Source organism: Manis pentadactyla, chromosome 9 (assembly GCF_030020395.1).
Source record: "Manis pentadactyla isolate mManPen7 chromosome 9, mManPen7.hap1, whole genome shotgun sequence".
Classification (NCBI taxonomy): Eukaryota; Metazoa; Chordata; class Mammalia; order Pholidota; family Manidae; genus Manis; species Manis pentadactyla.
This window is the reverse complement of record NC_080027.1, coordinates 114,916,377-114,927,238: the sequence shown is the minus strand read 5'-3', so window position 1 is coordinate 114,927,238 and position 10,862 is coordinate 114,916,377. Positions and strand designations below refer to the sequence as shown.

The 10,862-nt window shown below is 39.8% G+C and overlaps 1 protein-coding gene across 1 annotated transcript in view; it reads left to right on the top strand.

The window, feature by feature from the left end:
- The first annotated feature begins 828 nt into the window (after positions 1-828).
- The window catches only part of CENPF (centromere protein F), a 53,685-nt gene continuing 43,651 nt past the window's right edge, over positions 829-10,862 (top strand). The window contains exons 1-6 of the mRNA XM_036912537.2: positions 829-981; positions 3,504-3,706; positions 4,508-4,704; positions 8,117-8,238; positions 8,652-8,743; positions 10,411-10,702. Of these exons, the coding sequence (XP_036768432.2) occupies positions 3,545-3,706; positions 4,508-4,704; positions 8,117-8,238; positions 8,652-8,743; positions 10,411-10,702 (865 nt within the window). The 5' untranslated portion in view covers positions 829-981; positions 3,504-3,544. The remainder of the gene's footprint in view (positions 982-3,503; positions 3,707-4,507; positions 4,705-8,116; positions 8,239-8,651; positions 8,744-10,410; positions 10,703-10,862) is intronic.

Below are 10,862 nucleotides of genomic sequence, written 5' to 3'. Positions count from 1 at the left end.
GAGTCCTTACATAAAGGAGAATTTTGAGAAAGATATGCATACAGGGAGAATACCATGTGAACCTGAACACAGCCATCCACAGCCCAAGGAGAGAGTCCAGGAACAGATCCCTCCCGTATAGCAAAGGGGAAATCAACTCTGCCAACAGGCTGATTTTGGACTTCTAACTTACCAAACTGTGAGATGATAGGTTTCTCTTGTTTAAGCTACCCAGTTTGTGGTGCTTTATCAGAGCAACCCTAGAAAATTAATACAAGAGAGGTTAGCAATTTTGTAGAATACAAGGTCATTTTACAAAAATAGATTGATTTTTATATACTAGCAACAACATACTAGAAACCGAAATTTTAAAACACCACGTACAATAGTATGCAAATAAATGGAGTATGTATTTAATTTTAAATAAAATATTTTCCTTACAGAATTGTTAAGAATAAATGCCCTGAGTGAAGAATTCATGGCAAGCATAGTACCTAGAATCTATATTCTAAATTATATATTTAATAAATACGTAGATATGTACGTGCAGAACTCAAGAGTTTTCAGCAGACAGCACAATCCCGCTGGTTGTAGGCGATAGGCCACACCCTCCTAATCAGCCCACCCGGCTCCTTGGCTTCTGTGGAAATAGCGGTTCAAAACACCTCCGGCCTGAGCACAAGCACGTGGGCTCCGCCTCCCATAACAACAGAGAAACGCTGTAATTCCGGCGTTGACATCAAAGGTGGTGATGCTTGATTTTTAAATCCATCCGAAAGGACCAATCAGAGCCAGCAGTCCCGGTAGGCGGAAGCGGATTGGCCCACGGCTGCTTGCAGGCACCAATGGGCTTGGAGGTGAGTTTGGTGGGCACCGGAAGCGGGCGAATTGAAAACGGGCGGCGGCCGCGGGCAGTTTGAATTGGAGTCTGGTCTCCCAAGCCGCCGTGGCTGCGCCGAGCCCGACACTCTGAGGGGTTGTTTGCGGTTCCCGGCTAGCAAGGTGAGCGTCCTGCGTGGGTGCCAGCTCCGGCGGGGCACGGGGGGAGCCAGTGGCCTTTTGCAGGAGGATGTGGGAGGGATGCCTGTGGCATCGCGCTGCCGGCCGGAAGGTGCGGCGGCCCGCCCCCGCCCACCTGTTGGGCCTGGAGAATCCGTCCGGTGAGGTTCTTAGGCGGCTGCGGGCGCCCAGCTGCGCCGGGTAAAGCTGTGCTCGCACTAGTGTCCCGAGACCTGCTCGGTCACGCACTGGCAATTTGGGGGACCGGTTTCCTCCTCTGTAAGGTAAAAGAATTGAAGATCAGGTATTTGCTAGCAGCCTTCCCGGTCCAGGAACGGGTGGCTCCTATTTGTAATTAGACTCGGTCCTTTGTTGCATGGAGGCGATGCAAGCTTGGGTTTTCACCTGGGCGGCGGGTCGGTGTGTTAATTGGGAGAGCATTGCTCCCTTGCATTCCACGTTTATTTGGACGCTTCCGAGTGCCTGGCTCTGTGTTATTTGAGCCCAGAAATAAATGACCTGAGCCCTCCTAGAGGAGCAGGCAGAGATTGCATTCTCGGGCCCAGCCGAGGCACGGTAGGCGGGGACAAGGGTTTCGTGGTGGTGGTGGTGGTGGATTCTGATAAAGGGAAAGCGTGAAATGGGCCTGCAGTGTTGGGTGGGTGAATCACACGTCCCCAAAGAGCTCCTTCTGGCACCCTACGGGGGTCGGTGATTCCAGCATGAGAAGTGGCCACCACTATGTTTAAGATAGAAAGAGCATTTTCTGGAAAGGACAGTCGTCCTGCAAATCCTTGCAGGAATTTCGACATCCAGCCCCCGCCCCCTTCCACCTTACTTTTGAGGTTTACATGTTTTTGTCCTTTAGCTCCAGTGGCTCCATACAGATGGTTGATGGCTGATGCTTTAATCTGTCAAAGTCTGCTCTAATCATAACTGTGTTTAGTGACTGCTTTAAACATTTCTTTCTAGCTTTACTTTAGATTTTGAAATAGAAAAACATTCAACTTGCCAGTCTTCAGTTTATTTCCTTCATCTCTATCATTTTTCTAAATTATCCCTTGTTCTATTTTGTTGGCTGTGGCATCTTGATGTAATGATTTGAGTGGCTGGCAGAATTGTTGAGGACAGAGCTGTGTGCCCCAAATTATATTGGAATGAAAGGGGTGGCATATTGGGATAGTGTAGATTGTCCTTTGTTGGTGGAGAGACTCATGAGACCCCTTTCAGTAGTTTTTGGGCAAATGGTGGAGTTTAAGATACTGTGTTCAGAGAACTGAGATCTGGGGAAGAAAAACTGAGAGTGTACCCAGCTTTCCAAAGTTTCTAGCACTTTATGGGGCATGTAATTGATGTGTTTTCCAAGACCATTGCTTATTTGTCTTGCTTTTTGAAAATTTTTTTGTCATAGTACTTTCATCAACTATTTATTCTGATAAAAATTTAATTGATAAGGTTTATTGAAACAAACACTATAATGGTTGTGGGCTTCAGTTAGTAAAAAACAAATTCTCACTGTTGCCCAAATAAGTGGAAACTGAATGCTTATTTTTCATTTGAAGTGTAAAGGCTAATAAAGAACGGTCCTCATACTTTTCTCCCAGCTGATTTAAATTTTCTAAAATGTGTCTGAGAAGGAGGTAGGCCACTTCCCTCTTGGTAACATAGCTGAAATACCCAAATGAAAAGTGTTTTCAAGACTAATAGCAAACATGTACAGACATCTTATCAGGAGATTATGTTTTAAGGCTTTAAGAAGTCACCACCATTGTTATTCCCATTTTACAAATAAGGAAAGCAAGGCACAGAGCAGTTAACGTGCCTAAGGTCAAACATCTTAGAGGTATCTGAGCTGGGATTTGAATCACTAAGGCTAAACACCTGTTTCTTGATTATGGTGTGTCTGGAACATGACTCTACTGCATTTTGCATTGATTCTAGTACTAATATGGCATTCATTCTGCATTCATTCATGCTTTAAATTCAACAAATGTTAGCTGCTTGGAAGGAGAAGGGGTATCTGTGCCATGGGAGATAGTGACCAGCAGATATGACCAGGTTATGGATCTCAGGAAAGGCTTCCCAAAGGGAGAGGGACAAAGTATGAGTGGGCATTATCCATGGGAAATGGGAAAAAAAGAGCATTTGCAAAAATTACTTGCCATGCATTTTATTTGTTTGTAGGAATTTTTTTCATCCACAACCTTAAAGCAAAATATTATATTTTGTATAATGAAAACAAACTGAGTTGTAGAAAACAAGTAGCCATACAAGAAGTCAAAAGTGAGAAATAAGAGAAGCAGAAAAGCTAGGGAAGCCAAACCAAGCCATGTTATGTACTTCACAGCCAGTCAGTGGCAATCACCTTTCAGAAGAGGGAGAAGACAGATGTTATACTTCATTATCTTTTGAAATGTGAAGTTTTGACACTTGATGCTTAGAGGGAGTTTTGCAGATTCCTCAGTCTCTGAGACTTCAGTTTCCTTTTACTGTAGTAAGACTAACAGCCTGATTACTCTTTTCAGTTTATTTATAAATGTTTGCATAATAAAGAGAGGAGAGCAAAATGAGCTGGGCTTTGGAAGAATGGAAAGAAGGCTTGCCTACAAGAGCGCTTCAGAAAATTCAAGAGCTTGAAGGACAGCTTGACAAGCTGAAGAAAGAAAGGCAGCAAAAGCAGTTTCAGCTGGAAGCTCTGGAGGCTGCATTGCAGAAGCAAAAACAGAAGGTACCACTGCAATGCTGGTATTTAAAACCTTTAATTCGCTCATTGTTGGGTTAATTATTTCATCTTGGTCTTTGACCTTTAGAGAATAGTGATTTTGCTATCTTCAGGTGGTAATCCTCCCCTTCTCTTTGTAGTCATTTAAAATTAAATCCTCATTTCTGCTTACCTGCTAATATTTAGGGCTGGTATGTTCCACCGTAACTTCTCATTGGGACCGTGCCTTGGGAGTTGCTTTTGCATTCTGCACCAAGGCCAAAGAGTCTCTGGCTCCAAATCTGGGCACAGCATTAGAGCACTTGACCATCCAGCTGGGTACTGCTTTCTGAGGGTGGGCTTTTCACTGGGAAGTCCCAGACTTCTTCATGCCTAAAAAATGAACTCTTACACAGTACTTCTTCCATCCTCTGCATTAGCCAGCAAAGTAGAAATACAGTCACTGCTCCTAACACGTTTTTGTGAATGGGAGAATTTTCCAGATTCTTACAATAACTGACTTTAGCAGCTAGACTTTCAATGAATTGCTAAGAGAGATTTATAGGGTTTATATTTGATTTTGTAATTCTTGAAAGGGCATTAAAGCCTCCCCTTCTAGGATGGGGATTGTAGTCCTGAACAATGGAACTTTTTTTATCTATAGGCTTCAGAGTGAGGTCATCTAAAATTGTTGTGTTCATGAAACACTGACATCTGGTTAACTACAGACACATCTCAAAAAAATTAGTCATCAGTGTTAAGCTGAGGTTTGCAAGTAAGTGGCAAATTCACGAAGAGACTGATTTCCTTCTGAATGGTCCCCATTAGGTTGAGAATGAAAAATCCGAGGGTGCAAACCTGAAAAGGGAGAACCAAAGCTTGATGGAAATATGTGAAAATCTGGAGAAGACTAAGCAGAAGATTTCTCATGAACTTCAGGTCAAGGAGTCACAAGTGAATTTCCAAGAAGGCCAACTGAATTCAAGCAAAAAACAAATAGAAAAACTGGAACATGAACTTAAAAGGTAATTTTTTGAATGGTTCTTACATGGATGTCATTTGTATTCATTCATTCATCCAGCTCATTTATCTTTTCCTTTCATGTTGTAATTTATGCACTATGATATTTTCTTTTTTTTTTTCTAGTGGAATAAACAATTATTTGAGGAAAATTAATTTTTTCCTTATGTACTTCAATGCTGTGGGTGCATGGCTCTGCAGTACTATATATATTCATTAACTGGTTGCTTGCTTAATTCATTTTTTCATTCAGTGTACATTTATTATGCTGCTTCATGTGCCAGTAACATTGTTGCTGGGTGATACACTAATAAATAACACCAAAACCGTCAAGAGTGGTTATTGTCCTTGTTAGGTTCCAGGATCTGACCCAGGATACCGCATTGCATTTAACTGATGTTTTCTTGTCTTTTTCTAAGCTGTGACAGTTTCTTGTCTTTCGTGACCTTGGCATTTTAAAAGTGTCCTAGGCAGCGCTTTTGTGGAATAGTCCTCATTTTGGGGTCTTCTCCTGATTTACATCATGGTTTTTTTTTTTTCCAATGATGGCACAGTTAGCACTGTGCACGGGATTAATCTGGGCTGTGGAAGGCTGCCCTGTGCTTTGTAGGAACTTAATAGCCTTCCTGGCCTCTACCCCCAGATGCCAGTAGTACCTACCCTACCTCCAAGTGTCGACAATCAAAAATGTCTCCTGGCATTTCCAAATGTCCTTTGTGAGGGCAAAATCATCCTGGACTGAGAACCAGGGGTCAGGTAGCGGTTGTGATTTTTTTGGTAAGAACACCACACAGGTCGTGATATGCTTTTGTTGGTGCACGACATCAGGGGTACATGATTAAATATGACTTGTAAGCTGATCTCTGGGCTAAGGTGGTGTCTGAGTTTCTCCACTGTAAAGTTACTGTTTTCCCCTTTGTAATTAATATCTTGATACCAAGAAATTTTTTTTTCTGTTAGCATAACTCAGTGATCTTGATGCTGCCTATATATCAAACACATTTTTGAAAGTTAATACCTTTAGAAATTACCTTTGTCTTCCTGTGAAGATGATAATTTAGGTGCACAGAAATCTTTTTCTACTGTTTCCTCTCCATGTACAAAGGTGGCTATCTATAAGTTGCATGTAAGAATGATAAATGATTTCTATCTCATTGAGGTTTTTGTTTCTTTAGTGTCTGCCATCCCAGATTCCGCAAGAACAGAGACCTTGTTTGTTTGGTGTATCAGTGTATCCCTAGCACCTGGCAATTACAGGCCCTCAAATATTTGTTGAATGAATGAATAAATGAAAGATAGACAATCATTTTGGAAAACAGGTGCTAGGGAAGTAGGTATGTTGGAATAATTATTTTTTTGGAACACAAATTTTGGCTGCTGGGTTTAGAGAGAGTGGTTTTAATAATTTAGATGAAAGTGTTTGTATTTTTAACACTTTAGGGAAAGTGTGCATTTCTGTTATCTCGGCACAAAGGGATGGTTGGTAGCAGTCCTTGAAGATACAAAGTGCTCAGGGTTGTGTATGCCTCGAAGCAACTCTTCAATGTTAGCATTATTGTCAACCTCAAGAGTTGTTACCAGCTGTCCTTGTCTTCATCATCATGGGGCTAGAAGGCTCCCACAGCACATTTAATTTAAAAACATTCTTAGTATCTATGATGTGGATATAGATGTTTATAAAAGTTTATGCTGTGTAAACTTTAGTTAAAACCTATTTAAGAATATATTTTCTGCAGTATGAAAACTATACATTTCAAGACCTGTTGAGTATAACTTCAGATTCTTACTGATAGCCCTCAAGTGCAGGGCAGGAGCTCATTTTCTCCATCCATGACCATTAATTAGGTTTCAGGAAGATCTCCAACAAGTCAGGTTAAACCATTTGAAATGTTGTTCAAAAACTGTTGAATATTGGCAATCTTACACAGTGAACCTACTGGAAACAGCTTAATTTAGTGCTTTTTTGGTGGCAGTTTGTGGTTGCCTTTTTTTTTTTAACCTAAAAGAGAAAGGACAAATAAAGGCTTATAGAAATAATACAGGGTATGCTTTTAATATTTAAAATAAATCAACTTTTATTATTTTTTTAATGAAAGGATAAGGAAAAGGGGATAAGAAACACCGATTTTGCAAGGCTCTTTAAAATCCATCTCTGGAATCACTAACCTTGTCAAACCTGCAGGTGTCTACAGCGCTACACTGTCTGGCATGGGAGCCACTGGCTGCATGTGGCTGCTGAGCCCTTGAAACGTGGCTAGTGCAAACAGATGCACTTTAAGTATACAATGCATACCAGATTCTGAACACTTAGGACAAAGAAATGTAAACTATCTCCTCAGTTATTTTTGTATTGATTACAAATTGAAATGATAGTATTTTGAAAATAGCGAGTCAAATCAGATGTAAGATTAAATTTACTTACTTCGTGTTACTTTCTTCATGTTGATTGAACATTTCTGTGGGGCAGTGCAGTTACCTACTGTAAACTCGAATGTAATGATTTTTTGAGTAGTCATTTTTTAGCTCATGCACTGCTGTTTCCTTCCCAGGTTGCATTAGGAGCTGGGTAGAGCTAGGGCACCGAGGTTCTTTCTTGACTACTTTCTTCACTCCTTGCTTTGAGCAATTTGTCCTTGAAAAAGAAAATACCTGGTACACATCATTAGCTATTCTAATCGAGCATGTGTTTTATTTCTTGTGTCAAGCCAGAATCAGAGGCATTAGAGGCTTTTGCAAGAATTGAGTCCTCTTTTCACTTAGGTTGTTTGGTTCTGAAGGGTGTTCAGAACTTAAATGGTAGATATTCTGTATATCTGTACTGTATAACTTCCTTTCCCTGTTTCGTTGTAACTGTTTCCAGCTGTAGCTTCTCTAGATGCATCATGCTAACTAGAGTTCTATAACTGTTTAAAAAATGTCATTAAATACGTAGTATGGATATCAAGTCTGTGTTTTTGTAACGACTTGATGTCTTAGATAATGTCATCCAGTTTCACGATTTGAGCCCCATATTTCAATGATGCCAGTTTCTTTATGCTTCTGAAGTTCTGGGTTCTTTTATATCCCTGTGCTTTCTTTGGCTTAGAATGGGAAATTTGCTTGAAATATACCCCCAACCTCCCAATTTTTCTTTGCTACAATAGTGGTGATTTTAGAGCTTCAGTATAGTCTTTATAACATTGTAATTATATTTCTCTTTGTATTTATATTTCTTTTCCCTAACTAGAGTTCCTTTGAGGATGGACTGAGTTTATGTCTGTTACCTGACTTCTCATAAAAAGTCTGTAGGATAAATGAAGTGGTGGGAGTTCTTAGAGGGTGGGTTTTTTTTAAGTTTGTTACTCTCTGGGACTGTGTGGTGCTGTATTTGGCAGTCTTTGCTCTGATATGGCCTCCTTTTGGGTCCTGTTCCAACAGGTATAAATCTGAACTTGAGAGAAGCCAGCAAGCTGCACAGTTGGCAGACAACTCTCTGAATCCATGCAGTACACCACAAAAAATTCTTATCACTCCACTAACGCCAAGTCAGCATTGCAGTGGTAAGTATTTTTTCCCATTTAGCTCTTTATTGAGATTTTAATTTGTCCAAAGAAGTGAATTAATTAATCTTTGAATTCTACTTTGCATTTGGCCATTAAAAAAAAAATAGATTGTTACTTGCCCATTTGTGTATCTGTTGAGCCACCAGGTTGAGCCTTTCAACGTTTTTCTCTATTCTGTGGTGTGCTTTAAAAATAATTCAGTCTGAGAATATTCAGAACACCCAAGTTTTCATATATTTTGATATTTGAGTAACTTGATCAGTATCTGTTGTCCAAACCAAAGTGTTCTTTTTACCTAGTGTACTAAGATACTCATATCTAGACCATCTGTTATAATGATTGTTGGACTGTGAATTTCTTCATGAAATACAGTGATCAAAGTTAAACGCCATCTCATTGTCTGTGTTTAGGTTCCAAGTATGAAGATCTGAAAGAAAAATATTATAAAGAAGTTGAAGAACGAAAAAGATTAGAGGCAGAGGTTAAAGCCTTGCAGGCTAAGGTAGGTTAATTCTGGGCCTTACAATACAGTATGCAGTTGAAGAAGTACTTTGATACAGGATAGAATACGGTTAGAGAAAAATCTTTTTTATGTAGAACTTGACACCGTTTTTTTACACTGAGAAAATAAGGTTCCTGGTTCATTGGTTAGGATTATTTTTTGACTTTAAAAATAAGTAGGAGTGGGGAGATTAGTTTATGTCCACATATTAAATATTCATTAAATCCTATAAAACTGTAGCCATATAATTATTTCCCTATTGAGATTTAATGAAAAGGATCATGTGTGGAGGGGATAGGACAAGAGCCAGTCCTGACCCTCTCTGGCTGGCTTTGTCTCCTGGAGGCAGTTGCTTCCTATAAAGTCCTGATGAAATGTGGCAATTGCTTCCAGGGATATGAGGTTTGAGCAACATTGCTTAGAAATGTTTATTTCAGAATAGAACATTATCAGCATCATCTCCCCAATTCTTATAAATAAGTTGCTGACAAGGGTTTTAAACTTCATTTTGATATTGGGTAAATCAGTAGAGAGGTGGGTGAAGAGAATTTGTTTAATGTCAATAATAAACAAACTGCAGGTTTTAGACACCCCTGCTCCTAGTTTAGGGACTCACCCTCACAATACCTGGTATCTATAGCATTTATCTTTAGCTTTTCTACTCACATGATGTTATTTGCTAAAAAAAAAATTCCAGTTTTGCACTTAACGATTCCTTTCTGCCAAACATAAGAACTTTGTGAAATGGCACAATTCAGTGAATAATTTAAGGCTAAATTTGTCAATTGGTACCTTAAATATTGAGGATCAAAAAGTGTCTGTTAGAGTGTAAACAATTTTAATTCTTTTCATGCCTTTAACCCTTGTTTTGAAGTCACTAGAATTCTTATCTATAGCAAAGGCTATATAGCACTTTTCAAGATGAATAAAATTAAACAGTAATTATCTGGTTTGTCCTAGGAATATCATGTGCTTTGTTACCCGGTTTAATCATTGGCACCGATTCTGACCCTGACATTGATTGGCAGAGTTATTTTGTGGAGGAATCTGAGTCTCCAAAAACATCAGACCTCTCCCTACAGCAAGAAAAGTGCTTTCTTTTTAAATAAAATTTTTAAAAATTTCATGTAGCATCTATAGCTATGTCTTGATATTTGTCAGAAAGGAGGCAGAGAAAAGAACAAAAAGAATTCAAAGCAGTTGCAAATCCATAAATGTATATTATTTAATATAAAATGCCTTCCATGATGTTTTTGGGGTGAGTGGCATAGTAGAAAAAAAGTTCTTTTGGAAGAGTTCTTTAGGTTAACATTTAATTTTGATTCTCTGTGTGCATAGCTACAGGGGGAGGTGACCAAGGACATGAACACCAAATTTCAGAATTCAGAATGGTAGTGAATAATCACATGTTTAAAGGAGTATGTGAGGGCTGCAGAATAAGTACAGACTTCGTTTAAAATAGATTGGGCCTCAAATGATCCTGGCTTAACCCTTCAATGCTTAAGTCTGACCATTAGAAAATTCCTGCCCTGGGGTACGGGGACTTGCTGGGTCCCGAGATGAACAACATTCTTGGTACACAGGATGGTTTTTATATTCTATCTGAAAATAAAGAGCCCTGAATATTGAGATTTCTGAAGGGCTCTAAAGAGTTTCTGTTTTTACAGGAAGCAAGTCAGGCTGTTCCCCAAAACCCCATGAATCACCGGGACATTGCCCGACATCAGGCTTCGTCGTCTGTGTTCTCATGGCAGCAGGAAAAGACACCAAGTCGCCTCTCCTCTGATGGGCTGAGAACTCCGAGTAGGAGAGATTTCTCTGCATCTCACTTCTCGGGGGAACACGGGGTGACTCCATGCAGATCAACTTTGCGGCCAGGCAGAAGAGATGCTAATGGCAGTTTCTGTGATAATTCTGGCAATTCTCATCTTTCGGATCAATTGAAAGCCCAGAATCAAGGTAACTTTTTTGAGGTGAATTAAGTTTAAATGAGATTTTCCTGAGATCATCTCAGAGGTGATTCCAGACATTTTTAGTCCTCGCATGTACTTAGGAGTTTTGTTAGACACACCAGTGGTCAACATTCCAGTCCAGGGATGTGATAATGAGAAGTGATATC